This window comes from Nyctibius grandis, chromosome 6 (genome assembly GCF_013368605.1).
Source record: "Nyctibius grandis isolate bNycGra1 chromosome 6, bNycGra1.pri, whole genome shotgun sequence".
In the NCBI taxonomy this organism is placed as follows: Eukaryota; Metazoa; Chordata; class Aves; order Nyctibiiformes; family Nyctibiidae; genus Nyctibius; species Nyctibius grandis.
The window spans coordinates 27,123,409-27,148,023 of record NC_090663.1 but is presented as its reverse complement, the minus strand read 5'-3'; the positions used below and the strand labels follow the sequence as shown (position 1 = coordinate 27,148,023).

The following is a 24,615-nucleotide window of genomic DNA, read 5'->3' as shown; positions in this document are numbered from 1 at the left end:
TGCAGAGTACTGTAGAGTATGGTTTATCTGACCTATTTTAGAAGACTGTCTTTGTGTAAGAAGAATTATGCATTGGTAGAGGGGGGTGTGTGGGGGAAGATACTTCTGTAGAAGAAACGTGGGGTGATGAACTTGGGTGTGTACACTTCAGGTGTTTATTCCTGGACAGGTGATTTTATGCTGAGGTCTCTGCAGCTGACATCTACCTGCAGTGGGAGGTTTGTAATCTGACTGGGACAGTTGCCCTCTTCAGTAGGCAGTAACGCTGAATAAATAACGTGGCATAGGCAGTATTGTACCTTTGTTCTCCTTAGCAGCTCCAGTTTTAGCTTCTGAAGCTTTCCTATGAGCGCATGCAGTACTTTGACAATAAAGGGCACACAGATCTTTAGCTCAGATGCAGACATTTACATTGCAAGAATATGAAATTGAACTGAATTCCACCTTCATTAGAGCAGGCAAAGTTTGTTCTGGTAAGCCTAATAGTGCTGAAGCCTCAGGGTTGAGCTCTTTGGACAGGGAAGAGCTGATCTTTTTACTTCCTGCTTCCTCATTGTTTGTGGCAGGGTGCAGCCAGAAAGATGTGTGCCTCCCTCTGGCATAGGCCAGGTCAAACTGGCCTTTAGACAAATGAATCTAGTTCTGCAGGTGGACAGCTCTGCTCTGGGCTACTGATCTTAATTGCTTCATGAGGAGTGGTCTAAACAGGATTGCTGGAAGCAGGTGCTGGAAGTGGGTAGACAGCAGATTTACTGCAGCTGAATAGCATGTGGAAAAAGTAGGAGAGGGGCTAGGTTTTCACTGTGTGGAAACGTGATTACAAGTAGGAAGAGTTTTATATACTGGCATCTGTCAAGGATCTGATTTAAGGCAGGGACGAATGCTGCTTAGTATGACATTTTAATCATTCTTCTCTACGGTATCTAATGTAATTGCTTCATGTGTTTAAATCACAGGAGTTGATTGGTTTGATTAGACACACAAAGATACCCATCATCTGTATGTGTAATGATCGAAACCACCCTAAAATTCGTTCCTTGGTCCACTACTGTTTTGATCTTCGTTTTCAGAGACCTCGTCTAGAACAGATTAAGGTAAGAAGGCTCTGGCTGTATGGGCTGCACTGAATTACCATCAGGAACTTCTGTCTTCATGTGGCAGAATTCATACAGAATTGGAAGCACCACTTAATGGATCACCGAGGTGATCCAAAAGCAGTAACTCTGCTTTTCAAGAAGGGTTGTCTGAGTTTTTCTTCCCAAAGAATGAAGTATCCCAAAGCCTTTCAGATTTAGGAGTCTATCTTAAATATATCCAAAGATTTTTTTTTTTTAAATGATCATGTGCCTTTTTTTTTTCTACCAATGACAAGGGATGACTCATGTTTATGAGAGAAAATTTAAATTATAAGTGCTTTAAAAAACTAGAACAATATGGTAATGCTCTTTCATAGATGTGTCGTGTTCTGTAGGGGGAAGAATTCATAGGAATTCTCCAGTGACGATTTCTCAATTTTGTGTCTTACAGGGTGCCATGATGTCTATTGCATTTAAAGAAGGTTTAAAAATTCCACCACCTGCTATGCAAGAGATAATCCTGGCAGCAAATCAGGACATCAGACAGGTCAGTGCTGATTCAGCATCAGTGTCGGTTCAGAGAGCACGTCATGCACAAGTCCTTGATGTCAATGTAGTATTTGAACAGTGTTGTTATTTTTATGTGTAGAGATCAGGCTGTTTTCTGCTTGAGTCTTCCATTTAAATGCTCTTATGCTACCAGATTGTCAATTTTGTTCTTCAGGTTTTACATAATCTTAATATGTGGTGTGCAAAAGATAAATCATTGACTTATGATGAGGCTAAAACGGATGCCAGCAGAGCCAAAAAGGATATCAGGCTGGTAAGTGTAAAATACTGGATTGGCTTTTACTGTCATATTCGATATAATCACTGGGCTTTATAAGCATCTTCTGAACTAAAGAACTGACAGCCTAGATGCAGGGAGCTGTCACACTTGCCCCAAGTAGTTGAAGAGCAGTAAATCCAGGACTGACCATATATTTTGATGTACTGGTCTCTTGTATAAGATACAATTATGAAGCTCATACTCTTCATCCCGAGTCCTCTATTTAGGAAATAATTCTTTTAATATCAGACGTAAAACTGAATTCTCAAAACTGGTAAAGCACTAGGAAGGAAATACTGTACATGGAACCTGTACTGATGAGCCCAGATGTTGTTGGGTACCATGACTAGAGTGATTTTGTTGATATTGTGCTGTGTCTTACTGTTTGTGTTGACCTGCAACCCCCACTGACTAATTGAAATGTCATTTACGTAGGGCCCTTTTGATGTTGTCCGAAAGGTTTTTGCTACTGGAGAGGAGGCTTCTCGTATGTCCCTTATAGACAAATCGGATCTTTTCTTCCATGATTATTCCCTAGCACCTCTCTTTGTCCAAGAGAACTATGTACATGTGAAACCGGCTGCTGCTGGGTGAGTTATTCCATACCCTAAATTGACAGAGGCTTTCGAGTCAGGGAACAAAACTGGACGAAAACTGATCTGGATATTTCTGCTTTGTCATACAGTCAACTTTGTTTTTTTTCCAGAAGGAATCTGAAAAAGCACTTGGTGCTCTTGAGCAGAGCAGCTGATAGCATATGTGATGGTGATATAGTGGACAAACAGATTCGTACCAAGCAAAACTGGAACCTGCTTCCAGCACAGGTGAGCACGTAACACTCATTTTGGGTGCTTTATGGGTGTCCTGTGTAGAAGACTGATCCCTTGAAATTGATGTTACAGTATAATTTTATGGCCTATATTGTTCATACTTCATGTAGTGTTCTGTTCTGCTGGTGAGTAGAGCAATTTCCCATATTCATGTTGTTGAATCCACACTGTATCATGAAGTGTTCTGAAACCTTGAAAAGCTTGAACCTTCTTTATGAAGCATGAGAACACATGGCACATACCACTTCTGACATGCAGTGACAAGCCTACTGTGTTGTATTTACATGCTTCCTGTCCCAGCCTCTGCCCAGAGCAGATTTCTCCCAAAGCACAGAGCTTTGTCACTGCACTTCTTTTAATGGTCACTGAAGCGTTGACAAGACCTGCGCTTAAAGGATTATGACTGGCATCAGAGAATGTGTCCTAGATTAAGTTGGAGGGGACCTCTGGAGGTCATCTAGTCCAGGCTCCTGCTTAGCGTGGGTCCAAACAGAGTTGTTGTTTTAGAAACTCATCCGGCTGAGTCTCTGTAAATTTGTGGTGTCCTTTGGAAATGTCTCCTTCGCCATGTCCATCTGCTGGAGACTACAGCACTTGTTTGTGTGAAGTCAGCTGTCTGAGTGCTTTTTTTTTTTTTTTTTTTACGTAGCTTTTAAAACCCAGATAATTTCACAGATATTTTAGAACATGGTAACAAATGGGGTGGTACAAGAGATGAAGCTGTTACCTAAAAGGGGTTGAAGAGAAACAAGCAACCAAGAAGAGTTCTCTTAAAACAAGCTGTTTCCCCTGTGGAACTGTAATTCACTACCCCCTTTCATGCAGACAGGTAGGGTGGTGTCTCATGGCGTCAGTGAGACTCATTCATTGTGATTTGAGTTTGGCATGTGTGTTACTTCTTCAGGCTATTTATGCAAGTGTTCTCCCGGGGGAGCTGATGAGAGGTTACATGGCCCAGTTTCCTGTCTTTCCCAGCTGGCTGGGGAAATTTTCATCCACAGGCAAACACGATCGTATCATTCAGGAGCTGGCAATGCACATGAGTCTCAGGTAGTACTGACATTCCTTTTCTGGCTTGTATCGACACGGGTATTTAGTTCTTGTGTATCTCCCTACCTACCATTAATTCCTTGCTGTGTGTGGTACAAATGTAAGTGTATATTCTGTGATTATGCTCATAGTGGTGTTGGTGATGCTTTCTTAGCACTTAATCTGGACAACAATCAGATTGCAAACACTTTTAGCATAGTCAGCAGTACCGTGACTTTTTTTTCCCCTCCCAAGTTGTAGTTTCTCAGTCAGGGATGTGTTTCCCCAGACTGTTTGGTGTTTGAATACCTTGCATGGGTTATCCCCGGTGTAGGTGTGGCAAAAGGAACGGCATGGTACCACTTGCAGTTAACTCTTAAGGCAGCCGATTATCCATTTGTTGAGGGCCTGCCTAGAGGTTGCTTGTGTTTAGAAGTGAGTGGTGGTAGTTGTACAGATTTACTTACTACTTTCAATTTGACAAAGAACCCATACATGCAAGAGGACCGTAAACATGGAGTATTTGTCGCACTTGCGGGATGCGCTTGTCCAGCCCTTGAAAGACTTTGGAGCAGATGGTGTACAAGAAGCTGTAACATTCATGGACTCTTACTGCTTGATGAAAGAAGATATTGAAAATATCATGGAAGTAAGCATGTGGGGAGGCAAACCCAGTCCTTTTTCAAAGCTGGATCCCAAGGTAAAACCCACTAGTGATTTTTTTTTTTTTTTTTCCTTATCTTACATACCTTTAAAAGGAAATCCTAGAATAATAGCTATGATATGGATGTGCTGCTGAAAGGCTGAAGTTGGTGCAGCTGCAAATGAATCATTTTATTAACTGTAATTAATTAGAGACCATGGTGGTCCTTGCAAATCAGCTGTCAGACATACTACCAAGGGTTCAGGGGTATGTCCTAAAAGATAGTCAGGCTATGCTTCCTTCAGCAGTCTTAGACCTGTTGTTCCTGGTGTACAGGATCTCTGGGAGTCAGGTGTGTCTGGGGCACAGAAGTGGAACACAGCAGGGTCAGGGAAAGACAGTACTTTTGTACACGCAGGTTCCTGGCTATGAGCTGCATCAGCATCCTGCACAGCACTGTCTGTCTTACCTCTTGCAAAAGAGGATGGATGCACAGCTGTGTTTGTGTGGGCACTGAATTATGGGACTGCCTTGCAGCTTGCATCTCCCACAGTCCAGTTGGACTGAACTGCCAGAACGGGGGGGACTTTGGTGCCCTCCCAGTATCCCTCTGGGGCTAGTCCACTCGAAGGAGACTTCAGTGGTTGGGACTGTTGTCTGATCAAGGTAAGCTTAAGCTTAAAGTCCCTGCTACAAACTAGGCAGGTGTAAGACCTGAACCATGATCTCCTCCATCCCAGGTCAAGTGCTCAGGGAGAGAAGAATCTTCTCTGCTGATACCTAAACCTGTACTACTACTGGGTGTTTACCCCTAGTTTGAACACACTGCTCTAGTGGGGCAGGTGTTCAGTGCTGCTGAGGGTGGCTTTGGTGTAAGTGATTTGGAATAGGTGGCAGCAGAGCAACAGTGCTGAAATTATTGGAGGCCTAAATGAGAAACATCTGACAATGCACACTCAGGATTAGGTGGGACTGCTTAAAGTGAGCCTTCACCATACAGCTCTTGGGTGCTTCCTGTGTCCTTTTGAGATAGATAGATAGTGTCCTCTTCTACAAATCGTTGGTCACATTTTCCAAAGCAAAGGTGATGTGGAATTTCTGGCCAAGAGTTGGTTAGCTAACTATCTGCAGTTCCTAAGCTGATGCTCACAGTGTTTTCCTTCCAACCTAACAGGTCAAAGCAGCTTTTACACGTGCCTACAACAAAGAGGCACATCTGACTCCATATTCACTTAATTCTGCCAAGATATCTAAAAGGCAGTCGGGATCTGCGGTGACCTTAGAACTGAATGAAAACTTGAATGTAGAGGAGATCCACTCTGATGAGGATGAGCAAGATACTGTTGAAAGTGATGCAATGATTAAGGTGACTTAGTTTCCTCAGTGTTAAACTACCCCACTGAACTGTTTTCTTGTGTTTAGTTACCTTTCTGGGACTTGTAACATCATCTGCATTAATTAAAAAAAAATCATAGTAGATGTTGAATACATCATCTCTCAACTCTTAAATTCTTAACTAGCAGTAGTGTGAAAAAGTCTGGAAAAAGTTATTTCCACAAAAGTCTGGAAAAAGTTATTTCCATCCACTGCCTTTTGCTGGAATGTGGACCAAAGCCAGCCATGGCTGTAAACTCATGGATAGTGCATCCAGTTCCAAAGCTTAGTAATGTTTTAGGTGTTGGTGGGGATGGTGCCATTGGTAAGGAGCAGCCACAGGCCTTTCCATGTGGTCATCACAGACAGCAATTCCAGTAATGTCTTTTGTGTGTATCGCCAAATTTGCAGGGCTGTGGTCAGCCCTTAGGACCGAACAGGGCGGAGTCTGTACTCTCCAGGGCATTTAAAAACTTGGTACCTGAACGGGGAGGGGAAGAGAAGAGAGAGGGCTCTTTCTTTTAACACCAATTGCATTTTGACTTATGCTCTTGTCAGGTTGCAGTTGGATTTAAACTGTCTCTATATTCTGTTTGTAGCAAAAAAAAGTGAAGTCATCTAAGCTGCCAAAAAGAGAGAAAAATGAAGAAACAACAAAAAAAGAAGGGAAAAGAAAAGAGAAAACAAGACATTAAATAGAATAAAATCTTGCTCTGGATGCAGCTTTGCTTATCTAACTTCTGGCAGCAACATGAAACCGGTCCCGTGCTGCAGCTGGGAAAGTAGAACCAGTGCGTTGAAAATGCTCCTCTTATAGAGGTGATGTAGCTACTGTTCTCTCTCTCTGTGCAGGGCTGTACTTACTCTTAACATGCTACAATATTATAAGCTGTAACTATTGGTGTACAACAAACATGGGGGTGTGTGAACACGATGAAAATACGATGCGTAGTTACCTGGCATTTATGCTGAGCCTTCCTAGGACTTCACTTTTTTTTTTTTTTTAAATAAATCCCCTGATATTATGTCGTGAAATCTTGTAAATAGTACATGAAGCAAAAAAACCCCAAACCTAAATTGCATATTTGTACATTACAGAAATTAAGCCGTGTATAAAATTACAATAAAATGTTTCACACGAGTCTTTTAAAATTTTGGTTAAGTTCCTGGGGTGTTCTGTCTCTCTCCCTCTCCTGTCTGCCAAGGTTCTGGCTTTCCTGCATGTACAGGATGGGGTGTTACTCTTTTCCTACAATTTCCCTTTTGTTCCTTTACAGACACAGAAAAGCAGTGAGGGACTTAGTTCCAAAACTTGAGGAGCCCATGCCTAGGAGTTGTCTCTTTAATCAAAACCAGAAAAGAATAAGAAATGTTTAATAGAAAATAGTCATAAAAGTTCAGAACTGATGCTGAAAAAGAGAACACGAGGGGTGTTTTTTTTTTTTGCTGCTCAGGTAACACAGAATGCCCCTTGCTTTGTCTTTGGTGCAGATAAAATGCAAATTTTGATTGGTAAGAATTATCAATCAGTTTTATTACTATAATAAATCAAAGTACAAAATTTATCAAAAGCTAAATATTTACAGGCTGTCACAAAATAGAAGTGAGGTGGTGGTGGTTATTAAATCCTCGTGGGGAAAAGATGTGTAATGTGGTGATAGAGCTTTCCTTGGTGCCTGCCAGACAACACATGCAGTTCTGAAAATAAAGAGAGGGGGTTAGTCATATCCCAGGATACAAAGACTGTGATGATGGCAAACTACAAGGTTTTCTCAGAAAAAAAAAATAAGAAAAATAAGGTTATTGTGGTATATATAATTTTATATCCTCACTTGTGTGTTACTTTCACCTATAGCTAAGTTTTCGCATAAGGTGTTTGCACTAGTAAATCTGCCTTCACATGTCAAAATGAATGAGGAACTTCTTTGTTAACTCATGTTCAGTTACCAGTCCTTTAACAAAAGAGAAGTCGTGGATCTAAGTGTGTGGTAGAGGCAGAGCAGAGGTCTCGTTCTTTGAAATAGGAGTACTCAAGCCTATAATATGTTGCTGTTATCCTGTGATATATACATATAAAAAAATACATATTCTTATATTCTATTTACTATAGAAGCTAAGATCATGTAACCTGCATTTTAGATCTGCTCCTTCCAGTTAGCATCTCTCTCTTCCCACACTTAAACTCTTGTGGTAGATATTAGGATTTGGTGATGCTGAGATCTTCGAACTGTTCTCTGAGCTACTGAAGCACAACTGGCAACATGCTCTGATCCAGAACACGTTGCAGATGATAACACGATCACAGAGGTGAACTGCCTTAAAGCCTCACAACTGGAATAATGTAACAGACACGTTCCTTGCAGTAGCAAAACCTACGGGTGTTTGTGCCCCTTACGGCAAAGAGGTGATACAGGTGAGCCTGGGTTATCTGAGGGAAGACCCAGGCTGTAAGTTAGATTCTTGAACACTGCCTTGCCCTTGCTGGGAAAAACTCCCAGTGTCTGATGCAGTGAGAGCCCTGTTAAGTAAAAAATACAGGCTGTAGCACGTACCTGCACTTATTGGTCCCCATCTTCTGGTTTGAGGTACTGTGTGCAATCATTTATTTTCTTCAGCTGAACAATGTTAATCCTTTCAGAACACATTGGACATATGTTTTCAGTCTGTAACATGCTGTTTGAAAAGAAGGGGGGGCTGGTCAAATGATAATTCTAACACTTTTGAAGGAAGAGCTGGGTCTGAGGCAGTAAGTGTAAAGTTCTGACCTGTGCTCTGTAACAAATACAGGCCAGAGCAGCAGCTGCTTCTGTCTGGGTGGAGCAAAGGTTGGTTGGTTCATTTTTAACACTTACGAACTAACATCACAAGAGGAATGCTGCTGCTGTTTGCAGGGGCGTGAGGAAAATTTGGCAATTAATTAAAACATACACAGAAGAGCTTGGGCTAGAATGTGAAGTTTGTGTAGCTTCACGGTTCCTGCCATCTGGACAGAGCTATCCCAGCCCCTCCTCACACAGATGATTACTGGGGACAAGGTATTATTGCCCAGTACTCTGGTTTGTTTCAGTGACTGTTGATGTGCCTGTGTTCATCTCTCCTTCCTTGGAAGGAGCGGAGAACTCCCCCAAGCCCCCCATCCATCTGCATTCCTGCTCCTGTTGCTGCAGCCCTGCCTTGCTGGCTGCCTTCTTTCTTTCTTTATCATAGTTTTTTGTCCATTTTGAAGTGATGTTCTGTATGTTAGACGAAACTACCAAGTAAGGGGGATTCCTCTTCTGTTCTCTCCCCCCCCAGCTGTTACATGGTTTTAGTACCAAATGAAACAGTTTGCTGCTAAAATATGAACAAACATTAGAATCCTGCAACAGAAAAGAAATCCCAACTTACTTCTTGAATTCTGAATAGAGGGCAGGGAAGTCACAATGCGGGCAGACTGTCCAGTCATCTCGTACCATATGCCGACCCTGCACGCAAAAGCACAAGTAAGTAAATGGCATGTGCTGTCCTAGTACATGGGGCATTGAGTTCTGTACCTGTTACAGTGAAAAAGTCTCAGCAACTGAGGCCTAAAGATCTTGAGTAATTAAAAAAAAAACCACCCAAACCATAACAGTGTTACTGTAGTTTCATTACTGTGTAAATTCTGTAACTAGAAAAGGAGCTCTCAACGAGAGCATAATTTGCATTCTTCTTTTATTAAAAAAAGAAATCTAAGAGTGTGTTGAATTCCAACTTTAAAATCCTTTTCATTTGGTAATTCTAGAACGTTACCTGTAGATCTGAGTCTCGAGATGTACATAAATCTACTGGGATTTTTGGTGTTGCGTATGACATTCAAAAAATGCCCCCAAAGCCATGTCACCTGAGGCCAGGAGGTTGCGTTCAACACTGTCAAGTTTGTGAGCACAGCGACTGCCTGGTGCTTCCCTCTTTAAACAGAAATGAGTTCCTCTGTTTTGGTATGGTTTATGCATTTGCTTTTCATAGAAAGAATTCATAGGTACCTTTTCAGTACTATAAAAATGCAACAGCACCTTGAACTAGAGTGAGAGATATATGCTCTAACACGATATGCAACAGCAGAGTGTTTTGACTCTCTAAGATATTTGAAAATGCTGCAAATACCTGTGCTGTAAATGAACTATAGCCAAGAGAGAGCCTAAATAAATAATGCGAAATATACATGAATATATCCATTATGTTTGGCTCGTAAAGCTACATGTAAAAGCCTTGTTTTTTCCTTAAGATAATACTCCTAAAATATATCTATCAATCATCTTACTCTGCTAAACTGATAGAGTAAAAAAATACATAATTGCTATTAATATTTTTTGTAAGACTCAATTCTTTAGTTTTAATAAAGAATGTTAACACCAATGTTTGATTCCTGCTCAAGTAAATTTTGATTTTTCTGTAATTCTAGTGTGACAAATCACTTGAACCTAATAAAAATAGTGTTAGTTATACAGTAGCTAACTTCAGTATAAAGATTTTGTACTGATGCTGGTAACGGGCACACAGGGCTCTTCCATGGGGAAGTGTACCCCATCCATACCTTTTCAGTACACTATGAAGTATCCTGGCACAAAAAATGTTAGAACTTCTGATTTCTGTAAGGATCAGTAATATACAAAATGCTGAGGTCACTGGCTGAACCATTACTTAACCTTGGAAGTGCCTAAAAATTCTGTTACATTCCGGGCATTCCCCAAAACAATTTGTGAAGTGGTTGGTTGTTTTTTTTTTATTTGAAGTCTTGGCAGCCCTGGAGGTCTGGGGAGGAGAGCTCTGCCCTCCACAAGCTCCTGGAGATGGAAGAGGAAAGGGGGACTTTCATCTCAGCTACTACTGCTCTGAGCACTGGGGCAACTGAGCACAGGGCAGGGGTGGGAAGGCACCAGCAACACAATCCTGTCTGTATGTTCTCCCAGCTGTGCCAAACATGCGTGTGCTGGGTGTTCAGGGGAGTCCTGGAGCATGCCCTGCCTGCTTGGGAAGCTGAAGTCTTCCAGCACCACTTCGTGATTTTACTGTCACCCTTAAGGGCCTACAACTTGTAGGTGGCAACTAAGGACACTCTATGATAGTTAAAGACAAGAAGAATGATTTTTTTTGCTTATTTGGTAACAGCTTGGTGGGGGGGGGGAAACCCAACACACCCACCCACAAAAACATCGAGCTTGAATCTCCTAGCAAACAGAAGATGTTCAGAGGAACCTGGAAAGAAAAGCTTTGCGTTCATTCCCACACTGCAGAGAGCACGGCAGGCACTCACAGTTGCAATACAGTACGGGAGGTTGTTTTTGCAGCCAGGACACAACAGTTCGCACTCTGGGAGCTGGAACGCACAATGGGGACAGGCTGTTGTTGGCTCCTCTGCCTCTGTTGTGTCCGGACGTCTAGAAGTAAGATACAAATGTGACTAAAATCCTCAAGTGCTTTGAACTTAACAAAGATGTTTTACAATGCCCTTGATATGAGCAAGTGTTTCTCCTTTGAGTTATTTGCATAGCTTCCAGTTGCTGTTTTATGTTCTACCAGACATAACTCATTTTTAATTATCAACCAAGCTTCATCACAATTATGTAAGCTCAGAAATAAATAAGTCATTTTTCCAATAAATTTGAAACAATCTGACCTTTTTAAAGCTATAACATCATCATACTTTGAAAGTGTTCAAAGCTCACGGTCTCTTATGTATGGAATATAAAGCTAGGGTTGCTCTATTTCAGTGTTTTTCCTGTGGCAGGAGTGACCACAAAGAATAGAAGTAACAAGAAATAAAACACACCTCCTGTTAGGACTATACAGCTTGTAATGCTGCCTTTCACAGGCTTGTTTTCATCCAAGTGTCTGTCAGAGTGATGGTCCTGATCCAGACATCATGGCACCTGGGTTAAGGGCAAGGGCAGCAGGGAGATCTTTTTCAGATTTCTTACGTGACCTTAAACTTTAATCTTCTGTGGAACATATTTATAGATGAAGAGCTTAGATTCACTTCCGCTGTATTTTCCAATGAAGAGGCTACATCCATTCTAATGTTTAGGTTAGTAAGCTCGGAGACACCTAGATGGCTGCCTTAGTTATCTTGATGCTTTGTAGAAAGCCTAATTTCTCATTTTATTAGCCTGGGCACCTATGTTTCCCTCACAATGTCCCATTCCTTTGTCTCCACTTATGAAACCTGAGGTATGGATAAACATGATAGAGTAACAATGAGTCAACATAGCTTTTAGCATTGATGTCCTATTTTAGAAGCTTACTGGAATGGTCTAGGAATAATAACAAGCAGGTAATAGGGAAGAACTTCACATGAATTAAAAAAAAATGGTTAAAAGATACTGAACAGGATGAACAGTTCTCACAGTACGCATCTGTGGTAACCTACTGCTGTTCTGCACGCTCATAAAATATGTGAAAATAATGTGATGCCACAGCTCGTATATGATAGGGGCCAGAGCCAGCTTCAAGCATTTCAGAAGAACGAACTTTGTGACAAGAAAAATACAAGGGTGGGGGGAAGCCAAAGCAAGGCCTATTGGAAAAAAGTTTCCACATATAAGACGATGGACTCTGCTGCAGCTTAGGAGCAGGATCTGGCAATTAACATACATGCTATGAAAACATCAGCTTGCTTTAAAACCAGTTCAAGGCAATCAAGCAGGGTGGAACACAGAGTCATTCTGCTACTACATAAATCCATGGGTTGCCCACATCTTAAATACAATGGGTAGTTTTTGGTCCTGCCTCCTCCAAAAAAGGTTGTAAAAGAGTTTCAGAGGAAGGCTATAAGGATCAGTAGCCATAAAAGAATAGCTATATAAGCAGAGACTCTTCAGGTCCTGAAAAGGTACGACTGATAGAGGGGAAATGAAAAAAAGCAGAGGTCTATAAAATCATAGGTGACACAGAAAAGGCCAGATCTCTCTCAAGAGGAAAACCACAAGGCATCCCATTAAACTAGCTAGGGACTGGTCTTGACACAACGGAACTTCTTGTCACAGGAGTCACCTGTTGCTAAAAATTTACATGGCTTCAAGCGGAGAGACTGGATAAGCTCATGGAGAGCTTAGAGACTTAAACCTAAAACACCCACATGAGCTCAGCAAGTCCCTGAGCCTCAAAATGGTGAGAGGCTTGTAGAATACATAAGAAAAGCATTACAAATGCTTGCCCTGCTCTTACACGCTCCCCTTGCTTCCTCCTCTGGCCGACAATACTGCCTAGGATCTGTCAGAACTTCAGATAAGGAAGAAAATGTAAGAATTCATGTATTTTATTTGCCCTTCCATTCTTTTTTATCTTAGCCATTTAGTCATCAGTGTAAATCACAGAAGAGCAGACCACTGATGCTGTAGTAGCTCACAGTCTACACGTACATTCCTAACTAAAGAACAACTAAAGCTGTGTGGCTGCACTTAGGTCCATATGGACAAGATGGAAAATGTTACTGCTGGTCAGGAAGAATTGTACATGCACATTGCATTTAAGGTTTGTCACATCCAAGGGAACAGAGGAGCCTTTAATTTTCAGAGGAGGGGGGATAAGCCCATAGGCTTTATGAGCAAAAGTAACATTACAAATAAAGCCTTGATACTGTGTACATTTGAAAGTACAGATTCACACTGCTCACCTGACCATTGCTTCAATTTTCTTTTTGTATTTAAGATCTATTTTATTACGATACTCAGGTCTCATCAACATAGCAGCAAAACTGCAGGCAGAGTTCTTCAGTCCTGCTCTGTGACACTCGATTACAGTTGAAGTCAAAATTGGCACAATGTCTGTAATAGAATGAAAGAATGATGTCAAATATTTATTTACCACTATTAATGTTGAAAGCCTTTGAGCTAATACGGCTGAAAAGGTACTGATGAAAAATGACAGTATTTTTCTTCTTCATGGTACAGTTGCACAATTTGTGCAATTCCCGTAACCACACACAAGGAAATCATGGTTTCACTTCTCACTGCCTTGCATTCCTGAAGCTCAGCATGGCAGCAGGAATGTTTTGATTATAACCATTTCTCCCAAAACTGCTCTGCACTATTTAAAGTCTACATTTTAGTCTACATTTTCCATGTACTCAAAAATAAAGTATTTTCAAAGGAAGATCGATTAAAATTTTGTTACAAAGTCACAGAACCAATCAGTTCATTACATACGATCCTGAGACTTCGTGTGTGGTTCAGGCAGCTCAGAACTGCAGTTACGGTGGGCGAGGACAGAGTAAACTGCTGGGGAGGAACCCATCCTGGAGGCTGTAAACCGAAGAGTGATCCTGTGGAGGACGGCAGAGCACACTGTGTATCTACACTTTGTCGTGTGCCCTATGGGGTCATAGGAGGACAATGTACCTTCTCGTGCAATGATTAATGAATTGTCTGTAGAGCAGAGCATGCTCTTCTATGCTGTCAGCACTTACGTGATGGAAACTTGCTGATGTTGTTGGCTACGCGTATAAGCATACGTGCTCCCTTCATGTGATCACCACGTTTCACGTGAGTCTGGAATACAACAAACACACCAAATTAACTGCTGCCTGCTCTTGGCGTTCATCCTTCTGGGAGCTGCACACCCACACCTCTCACGAAACTGAGCAGAGGTTTATCATGCACTAGAGAAAGGACCAGAGACTTTATAGTGGCTCTTTCCCAGAACAGGCTGTCTGGCCTGCAGCTCACTATCTGCCTGCTCTTGCGTCCCTGCCGGTAGAGCGGGAGGCCAGAAGCTGGCTGTGGGCTGAATGGATATCCTGATGGGCTGTGGGTTAACCAGGAGAAATCCTTTGAGCCCCACTGCTTAATTTCATTTGCAGAAAAGCAGTGATCTTGCTTACGGATAATAATAATTATTATTAATAATAATATATAATTAATAATTGTACTAGTAGCATAACATTTGTAAGTATGAATGCAAAAGAAATACAGGAAGCCATATACAGGTTTTTAATTATTCAGTATTTAAAAAAAAGAATATGCTAATCAAAGAGGCAGAAACAACCACGGATTGTCCTCCTGAAGCCTGCTGTCAGCATGCACTTGGATTCTGTGATACAACCTATATGACAATGTGATTTATGTACACAGAGCATCCATATGTACAGTTCAATAAATCGGAGACTGTGCAACTTATGCAGAAATTCAGTTTCTCAATTCTTTACCTTCACTAAAATATAGCTGTGTAAAATCATAAGGTTTGTAGCCATCTCGGAAGGAATTTTAATCTTCTGCGTCTTTAACTCTGAATACATACTGAAAAGAACGTCATGTGCATTTCGGTAGTTTCCTTAAAAACAAACAATGAACAGTAAATTTAATTTTTCATAACAATTTCTTTACTAATGACATATACGGAAGCTGACCAGGAAGTTATGTTGATTCTTAGAGCAAAACCTTTGCATGACAGTTTCCTTGGGAAGTCACAAGCAGTTGCTTGTCACAGTATCCTAAACAGTATCAGCCAGGGAGTTAAATAAGAAAAATATTACACCTGGAGAAGTCATCTAAACAGTAGCAAAACACATATGTGGATGACAATTTCATATAATGAAACTTTAGAAATGGAAGATCCATTTCTATCCAAGCAATCCAATACATTGCTTCCACAATAAAGAGGACAAAAGGTATTTTTAGAGCATTTAGAGAGGTTACTTCTTTTTGTTCTTCCATATCAGATATTCAAAAGCTGTTGTTTAAATGTTAATTTAACATACTTTTACTTTATCATTTGCTTTGGCAACTCATTGTCTCTGCAAGCAAACAAACCCCAAACCTGCCAGAGATATAATTAAAATTTGCATGTTAATTCACTAGATTATACTGCTTCAAGGTTACTATCAAGGATTGTCCAGAAACTACAGGATTTCATTAAATTATGAACGTAGCTGAAAACAATCCGTGTTTAGTATGGTTAGTCTACTCTTAGCTAGTTGTTTGTTCTTGCTCTGTTTTGGGTTGGGTTTGTGGGTTTTTTTTGTGCATTATTAGAGTATAAGGAAGTCATACTCTTCACAGTTGGAGGCATTTAAAGGAAATTTCACATTCAGTTATTTCAGCAAACTTTTATCCTCTCTATTTCTCTATTGATCAGCACACATTTTTACTCTATAGAGCAATTTGTTATGTGTTGTTATCCACGAAATTGAATCAGCTTGGGGAATTTGTGTGAGGCAGCTAAATATCACTCCAGAATTAGTTGCTGGAAAACAACATTAGTTTTTCATGCTGTGTTACTGACTCTCAGTATAATGTGATCAGTCTTAAAATCATGTGATTACATAAAAACAACGTAAAGGAAAATTGCACATAAAATGGCCTACCCAAACGAAAATACCAAACAGTATGACTTAAATATTATTTTTAAAATGGATTTTTAAGGAAAAAACAAACTATGTTGGTGTGAACTTCACAATCAATCTCCTGAAGGAAGAGGGGGCAATCTAAAACTGTGCCTCTGTGGAAGAAACAGTTACTGCAAAATTGCTGATTTTAATGACAAAAATATTGTGCTTATTATTACACTGTTGCAGAACACATGTATACTATTAGGGAATATGAAATACAGTACAGGATACTGCATTTTAGATATAAGTTTTCAGATTCAGAGAAGCTAGTAAATATTTAAACCCTTCAGCCTTTACATTTCCTGCTTACATAATTAGCACAAATGCATTATTCACTGCTGTGAGGAACTGGGAGATCATGCTTGCCAAGGGTTTAAGAGATTTTCCGCTCCTTAGTGCAATGCTGGGGAGCAGCCCATAAACATTAATTTGCTTGGGCTGTTCCAGAGGCTGCTGTTTTTCCTCTACAGATATTCTTCTTAACTGACTTGAAATAAAAAGCAAGCAGTGTTATGGGAGGGCTGTTGCCACGGCTACAGAGGAGCATGAATAATGGAGGCGATAGCTATTTTGCTTCTAGCCCTGTCTCTTCTTCTTATTTTTTCTAACTTCAGCTACCTATTACAGGGGAAAACAAGGCCTAAGTAAGCAGGTGTCTGATCCTTCAGCAGAAATCATCTCCTGTGCTCATCTCCCACTGAAAAAAATCATGTGCAAAGACTAAAGGATCAGTATCCAAGTCAGACACTGCAAGTAGAAACTGCAATTCTAAGATCCGCAATACACAGAAAAGTAAAGTTGCGGGCAACCTTATTCACTATGTTTACTTGAATGTAATAAGGAATGCAGATATTTTCCACAATTTTCTGTTTTCCCAATATTTAACATACAGGTATGACTCCCAACTTTTTCACAAAGGCTACTTCAAATTCAAAATTAAACTTGAATATAATTAAAAGCACTGATACGTGTCTTTTCTAAGTATAATCTTATATAAATAACAGTACCCTAAGTACTGTGAGGACGTAGTGTCAGAGATGCTGTTATATCAGAGAAAACAGACTCACCTGAACACTGCTCCTCCCTGGCAATTATTATAGCAGTTCTGGCAGCTTCTCTGTATTGCTTCAGTGCCATGTATAAGCGGAATAGGTACTTGGCATCCTTAATTAGATAATTCAAAAGCAATTAATACAAACTGAATACATACTGCTGTGTTCCCTTTCTTTACTTGCTCATCCCACCACCACATTCTTCAAAGAAAGCAGACAAGCTGGCTGGTTTTGTGAAGAGCTCTTCCTATCAACATGCTTTAGCCATGCTACGGTCACCTCCACGGTTTGGCCGCTAGTACAGTCAGATAAACACCCTCGCTGAGGACCCTGACTGAGTGGTGGCAGTTGGTTGCCACGCTCTGTCAATATGGACGCAGAAAGCTGCAGACCGTTCGACACAGAGAGTTGTACAGGTGGAAACCCAACAGCTTCGAATGTGTAGGCATTTATGGTGTCGGGAAAAAAACAAAAGGACTACTTTTAGAAATTGAAATCTTGCTAGAAATGTTTAAATTGTGTTACAGCTCTAGACGCAAACATTGTTTAGTGTGGATAAGGATGACAAAATCTGGCCGTTAAAGAGTGTATTGTTCTGGGACCAGATGGTAGACATCCAAGACAGCTAAAAATTGAAAATTAAGGGGACAATCAGCTAACAAAATGCATAAAACTTATAATTTGCTATACTATGTACTTCTGATATATTACATGATTCAAGAATGGCAAATGAAGCAAAGGGTTCACCCAAGAACTGGCAATCCAACAGCAGGAAAATTAGTGAAATAATTTAAAACCAAAACTTTAAAAAAACAAGATGGCAGTATTGAAGAACGCAAACTTGAGTTCTATTTTTGTAAAGTGTACTCAAACTTCCAGCAGACTAGTAAAAAAAAAAAAAAGAAATCAACAAGAAAAAAGACAACTGGCCTTTCATAAGGATTTTGAGAAAATCCTCAAAAGAGGTCATTCCTAAAAATACAGATAAAATACGAAATAAAATGACCTTGCTTATGATGAAAAGGAACTATTAAGTTAAAAAAAAAAAAACAGGCTAGTGTCACTATTTTATACCTTTAGCAGTGATTTCTAAAATGGGATCAATAAAAAGTACAGTCTGTACATGATAGTCTTTTAACTACTAAATCAAGATTAAATTAAGCTGAAATACTGTATATAATGGTATGGTTCCAACTTATGGAGGAAAAAAAAAAAAAAAAGACACCGGTAGCTTTATAGGCAGCTTAGCAAAAAAAACCAAACCAACTAATTTCTGCAATATTAGTAGTAAACCCAAACATTTACAATGTGTATTCTATGTGAAAATGGTATAAAAATTTCTTTAAAAAGAATTATATTAATCAATGTCGTGCTGTTTTCTGGAATAGCGTGTGGGTTTTGTATGTAAGCCTCAAACGCTTAGCAAAAAAAGCAGAAATTCAAAGGAAGAGAAATATGAAAGATATAAAGACATTTCCTTATAAAGAAGATGACTGCAAAGATTAACTCCCTACTTGAGAGGCAAGGAAAAGAACAATGAGAAATCACAGAAATAACAGCATGAAAGACTGGCATACAGAAAGAAAAAAGGCAAGCCAAATTCTTCTTTTTAACTTGTAATATAACGAAAAACATTAAGTGACCAAAAGTAACTACTTTTAAACTAATGATGGAGCAGAATTTTAAGTAGCACATGATCAAAAGGTCGAACAACATAAGAACCATAGTTTAACAATAATGAAAGAGTTACCTGGATAATAAAGTAACCACAACTACTTATATTAGTGGTTATTATTTGTCCACTGTAAACTGCCTTAAAAAGGAAAACTGCTATTCCCTGAGTGGGGTAAACCAAAAATTATTATGAATGGTAGGTTATGATGTAATTCTTCCCAACTTCTGATACCTCCTAATGACTACAGATGACTGTTGCACTGATGGCAGCAGATGGCTGCACTGCTTCCCCATCCAGGCTGCTTCTCCCTTTTCTCCTGTCACAGCAGGAGAAGGATCCTGTCCCAGCATGGACCAGTGGTCTTATATGGTATTTGCCATGTCCCTAATTATGCTGTACCTAAATAATATATTTAAATGATTTACAAGGCAGCCATATGTAGAAAAAATATAAAAGAAGGCAGCATCTAAGAAGAATTAATCTCATGTTTTACTTTCATATTCTTACCTTTAAAGTCAGCCATTTTAAAAGCAAAAAATGCAGAAAGGACTTTTCAATTGACACCACATTTCCTAAGGTCTTTGGAAAAATTTATTAGTGCAAACTAACTGATCTTAATATTAGATAGCTATGATTTTAATTTAGTTTTGCTTTTTAAAACACGCATACTTAGAAAATACGCACACAGAAAACAGCAGAACCTTGCTAGCTAACGCTCCCTGAAAAATTACAGAACACACATGACAAATTAAGAATCTTTACATATTAAAGTTAACAAATATAATAGTTGACATAATAACACATTTAAGAAATAGTTTATAATTAGTCAGACAATAGTGTAGCAAAATTTTGGTAAGCATAATACTTTTGATAATATGGCACTTCATTAAAATGCCACATAACTGTTGGCTGCAAAAGATTTAAAGCAGTCAGGCTGCTGGGAGCAATGATCTGGTTTGAAGATCAACGCTTGAAAGGATTAGCAAGTTTCTGCTGCATGGCTACTTTAAGTTCACTCTTACTTTCAGCTTTACAAAAAAAACACCACATAAAAGCTGCTATTCTCTAAAAACGACCCCATTTGCTTGATAATTTCAAAAACAGCGTCTCCATAGCATAATAAGGATAAAGATGAATTGTCTTTTAAGTAATTTTTAAAACAAGTATGTATGATCTGATAAAGTAAAATTTTGTTACTCACTGAGAAAGACTACGGCAGATTGGATTAAAGCATTCAGAAGAACAAGAGAGAGCTTTTAAACAAGGAAAAGCAAGCTCTACATTGAAGTTCAAAACAATGTTAATATGGCAATTACAGAATTCACAAAATTCCTAAGTGTTTTCTAAAATCTTTAGAACCTCTTCATTATGGAGATCATACTGTAGCTTACTTCCCTTCTCCAGTCCTACGCATTTCTTTCAACCAGATGGCGAGGCTGCTGCTCTTAGAAAAGAGACTGGATGCTACAGTTTCTGTCCACTCAACTTTCAGCATAAATATGAAATGACTTTTGCTTACACTGACGCTGCACAGATTTTTCATGTAATGCCTCCAACAGCTTCATTCTCTTCTGGTCTCTTGCAGTTGAATTTTCTTTGTTTCACTATGTTTTGCTTCTCTCATAATTTTATTAATGTTCACATTTAAAATTACAGGTAAATAATACGAGGTAAATAATAAAGAGATAGAGGGTGTTTGTTTTTTTTTTTAATTTTATAAAAGCAAATTTGTCTTGGCCATCAACTGTCCAGTGTCTCTGAAAGTCTAAAATATCAAACCCTTAATCTCTAGGCACCATACAAAGAGAAAAGAGCCAGAATTTCTAATCTCCCAACAGAATCATAAACTATAGCTGTAATATTAGGGGTGAAATAAACTTACTGCACCAAGACCATGTCATCTCCACTGTTACCAAACCTTACTCCTCTCAGTAAGGCAGAACTTATTCTTCCATACATATCACTTTGCACCTGACTTTATTTACTGTGAGTTTGCATGACACCTTAAATTCCTTGACTAAGGCACTAATTGCAGACTGCAATGTCCACACCTGAGGTCTGGCTTTCACACCAGAAAACATGGGTGCAGCACCCATTCAAGCTCTGCTGTAAGAGGCAGTAAAACTTGAAGTGGCTCAGCACCACTTAGTTCCATGGTCTCAAGGCCAAATATGATTGAATGTACCATAAGCTCTATGGACATCAAAGCCAAAAATGGACTGTGAAGCCTGTTTTTCTATAGCTTGAACTCAGAGAAACCAGATAGCCCATCAGCAGTCACTCTGCAGAAGAGCTGTTTGTCATCTTAACCTCAAACGCTGCTGTTCTCATGTCTAACATCGTATTTACAGTGGACATTTTTAATCTGTTCTGCAAAAAAAAAAAAAAAATCATACCAATGGAATATGGTCAAAATCTACTTCTTGTATTGTATATATAGCACAGATCTAATCTATGTTCTGCTTAGTTTGTGAACGATCCTCTTATTACCAAACCTATGGCATTGGCAACTAATACACAAAAATCTGTCAGCAAGTATTTTCCAACTCCCAAATCTGTATATACAAGTGAGAAAAAGATGAAATAGTTTACCAGTCTGCCAAAAGCCTTTTATTACGCCCCAAAAATGCTTTGCTTTTAACAAAGGAGCAGGAAACCCAGAAGAAAGGGTAATGGTCCTTTCTAAATTTTATTAATTGATCACATGACATTAAAAGAAGCCTCATAGCACAGAGCACCTCCTACCTCACAAAGCACCTCCTAAAAAGTACGTAAAAAAACCAGTAAGGTTCTACGGATCCAAAGAAGATTTTCTATGACAATGATAAGCGAAAAAATAAAAATCGGTGCCCACAGTATTTTATTCTCCTATTCTTAATCAAACTTCCACATTAGGAAGGTCTGCTACCAAAAATCTTCAAATGTGCTTCCTGGTTTTTTTTAAATTTTCTATCATAAATTAAACATGTAATTTTGTTCTCCAACACAGAACAGAAACTCTGTGTTTTAGTTTACAGAACTACAGCCTATATCCACAGATTAAACGGACTCTATAAATAATAAATTCAAACTTTAAACTAAATACTTTTATGTAATAAGAAATCCAAAAAGAATGATAATTTTTTAAAATAAGGTTTAACTGTCATATGGACATCCACATGAAGCTCTTACATTTTCAATTGATCTCACTGGCAAATTTTTGAGTTGCTTTGGGCTAAGCTCGTTTTGAAAACACGGTCATTAGTCACTTCAGAAATCAGCAGGGAGCTGGTAATTTTGAAAATCTGTCCACAACTTTTTATGTCTTATGTTGATGTGTGAATACAGGAACTAATGTAGCCTGATCATCTTCAGGTTTTTGTCCTTCATTTCCTATTTACTACCTTACTTTCTTCCACTGCAAGAAGAGATCGGTGCTGTAGCTAGTCTTGAGACACACACATGCTGACTATCCATCTGGGAAAGGCAACAGCCAGCTGACTAACTGGCATAAACAAACAGCTAAGTTTTGTCTCTTTCCCTCAGTATAAGTATTAATTTCGATCTCCTCTGTCCAACGACCTGCTTTCATAAAGCCTGGAGAAAGATGATTATATCTAAGATAGTTACTTCCTTTCTCATCTTTCTGAAACGGAAGTTACTGGGTGAGTGACTCACAGAGTGATCATCTAAGTCTTGCTCCTTAATGAGACCAAGCTAAAAGACAATCAGTGTCTACCAGAAATTTTAGGACAAAATAAGCTCAAAAGATCTTGTAGCACAGCAACATGACACAATAGCAGAGATAAAAATACAATACCTTGGGCATGCCATCACTGTCTCCCATAAGGTAGTCTATCAGCTGCTTTGTTAGGGCTTCATCTTTTGCCCGTCCCACCTATTAAAGACAGAAGAAATTATGATATGAAAGAGAAAGCAAAAATACTTACTCATAAAGAGGCTTTCCATAAAACCACTGAAACTAGATTTAAAACATGATTTTTTTTTTTGTTTTGTGTGTTCAAATCAGATGATTACTTGGTTCATGAGCTTTGACATGCAGTAGTTCATATTTATTTTCTAATGTGTTATGTCAGGGGATTACAACTGAATAGGTCTCTACCAGCATGAACTGTTCCTCTGCTTCAGTGTTGGGAAGACATCTGAATCTAGGGACCATGAGCTGAAACCTGCTGTCACAAAGCTATGTCTATCAACCCAGCACAATTTGTGTCTCAGAGGAATATTCAGTGTTGGTCACTAGAATAAAGCCAGCACTATCTGGCCAGTTGAAGAGACAGTCTCAAAACTATGGCTGAGATGTTGAGATTCCACAAGGATACATATGATACAACTGCAGCAATAGTGTTTGGGCTGTTTCATACTCTTTGGTTTATTCATTTGGGCTGAAACATCTGGATCCAGAGGTAAGCATTAGACACCTCAAACTTAAGTCTTACAAGCCCTGCCAGAAGCTCTGTGAGATGGAAGGCCTCAACAGCAGCTGTGCTAGCTCTAAGCAGAGTCAGGTCTACTGTTCAAGAGTCTGAAAAAACTATGATACCTAACAAGATTTTCAAAGCTGTGGGTTCTTCAAGGGAACAGAGGCAGTCTGAGCGTGGTTTGGATGACAGAAAGGGACAGTTGCAGTGGATGCTTAGATGGAAGCTGGCAGTGGGTCTGCTCAGGCAGGTTTCCAACATATATTGTCTAGAAGGGAATCTCAAGAAACAGAGTAGGTTCATAGGTACTGAGGTGCAGCATGACCTGGAAACCTGATGACTACAGAATTTTGGAGATCATGAGCAAAATAACTAAGCAAAGATTGCTTCATCCCGAATTTCTTTTAGAATCAGAATTTTTTTAGAATCAGAAAACACATTTTTAGAGATAATAAGGACAAAAACCAAAAGGTGTTAGTAAGACTGATCCTGCAACTGGTCTTCTGTCTGATAGTGGAAGCTGAGAGCAGTGGATATTGTCTACCTTGACTTTAGAAAGGGTTTTGACACTGTCTTCCATGACATCCTCATAGAGAAGCTGATGAAGTATGGGCTGGATGAGCAGACAGTAAGGTGGACTGAAAACTGGCTGAATGGTCAGGCCCAGAGGGTTGTGATCAATAATACAAAGTCTAGCTGAAGGCCAGTAACTAACAGTGTAGCCCAGGGGTCAATACTGGGTCCAATCTGATCTGGATGATGGGGTAGAGTGCACCCTTAGCAAGCTTGCTGATGATATGAAACTGGGTGGAGTGGCTGATACAGAGAGGGCTGTGTTGCCATCCGAAGGATCCTTGACAGGCTGGAGAAACAGGCTGACAGGAACCCCATGAAGTTCAACAAAGCGAAGTGCAAAATCCTACACTTGGGGAGGAACAACCCCATGTGCCAGTACATGCTAGGGGCCACCCAGCTGGAAAGCACCTTTATAGGAAAGGACCTGGGGGGTCATCAAGTTGAACACAAGTCACCAATCTGCCCTTGCAGCAAAGAAGGCCAATGGTATCCTGAGCTGCCTTAGGAGGAGTGTTGCCAGCAAGTCAAGGGAGGTGATCATTCCCCTCTACTCCAGGTGAGGCCACACCAGGAGTACTATTTCCAGTTCTGGGCTCCTCAGTACAAGAGAGAGAAGGACATACTGTAGAAAGTCTAGCATCTGGCCACTAAGATGATGAAGGGCCTGGAGCTTCTCTCATGAGGAAAGGCTGAGAGAGCTGGGACTGTTGAGGTTGGAGAAGGCTCATTATTCAATAAATATTTGAAAGGAGGGCTCAAAGAGGA

General features: G+C 39.7%; 2 protein-coding genes across 7 annotated transcripts in view; one reads left to right on the top strand and one right to left on the bottom strand.

Annotated features, from left to right (window-relative positions):
- RFC1 (replication factor C subunit 1) overlaps positions 1 to 10,158 on the top strand; it is a 49,144-nt gene extending 38,986 nt beyond the window's left edge. For 2 of the 3 annotated variants that reach the window (XM_068404280.1, XM_068404278.1), the window contains 9 exons: positions 957 to 1,094; positions 1,528 to 1,623; positions 1,801 to 1,899; positions 2,341 to 2,495; positions 2,612 to 2,729; positions 3,640 to 3,785; positions 4,251 to 4,464; positions 5,582 to 5,773; positions 6,381 to 10,158. In XM_068404280.1, coding sequence (XP_068260381.1) covers positions 957 to 1,094; positions 1,528 to 1,623; positions 1,801 to 1,899; positions 2,341 to 2,495; positions 2,612 to 2,729; positions 3,640 to 3,785; positions 4,251 to 4,464; positions 5,582 to 5,773; positions 6,381 to 6,476 — 1,254 coding nt within the window. In that variant the 3' untranslated portion in view covers positions 6,477 to 10,158. The remainder of the gene's footprint in view (positions 1 to 956; positions 1,095 to 1,527; positions 1,624 to 1,800; positions 1,900 to 2,340; positions 2,496 to 2,611; positions 2,730 to 3,639; positions 3,786 to 4,250; positions 4,465 to 5,581; positions 5,774 to 6,380) is intronic. The other variant, XM_068404279.1, reaches the window with a different exon arrangement.
- Positions 7,316 to 24,615, bottom strand: part of WDR19 (WD repeat domain 19) — a 57,474-nt gene continuing 40,174 nt past the window's right edge. Inside the window, exons 29-37 of one of the 4 annotated variants that reach the window (XM_068404276.1) lie at positions 22,653 to 22,730; positions 17,194 to 17,290; positions 14,945 to 15,069; positions 14,207 to 14,288; positions 13,415 to 13,565; positions 11,057 to 11,180; positions 9,169 to 9,245; positions 8,334 to 8,454; positions 7,317 to 7,479 (exon numbers count right to left, since the gene is read on the bottom strand). In XM_068404276.1, coding sequence (XP_068260377.1) covers positions 8,340 to 8,454; positions 9,169 to 9,245; positions 11,057 to 11,180; positions 13,415 to 13,565; positions 14,207 to 14,288; positions 14,945 to 15,069; positions 17,194 to 17,290; positions 22,653 to 22,730 — 849 coding nt within the window. In that variant the 3' untranslated portion in view covers positions 7,317 to 7,479; positions 8,334 to 8,339. Of the gene's footprint in view, positions 7,480 to 8,333; positions 8,455 to 9,168; positions 9,246 to 11,056; positions 11,181 to 11,816; positions 11,966 to 13,414; positions 13,566 to 14,206; positions 14,289 to 14,944; positions 15,070 to 17,193; positions 17,291 to 22,652; positions 22,731 to 24,615 lie in introns of those variants that run through there. The other 3 variants (XR_011048495.1, XM_068404277.1, XR_011048496.1) reach the window with 3 other exon arrangements.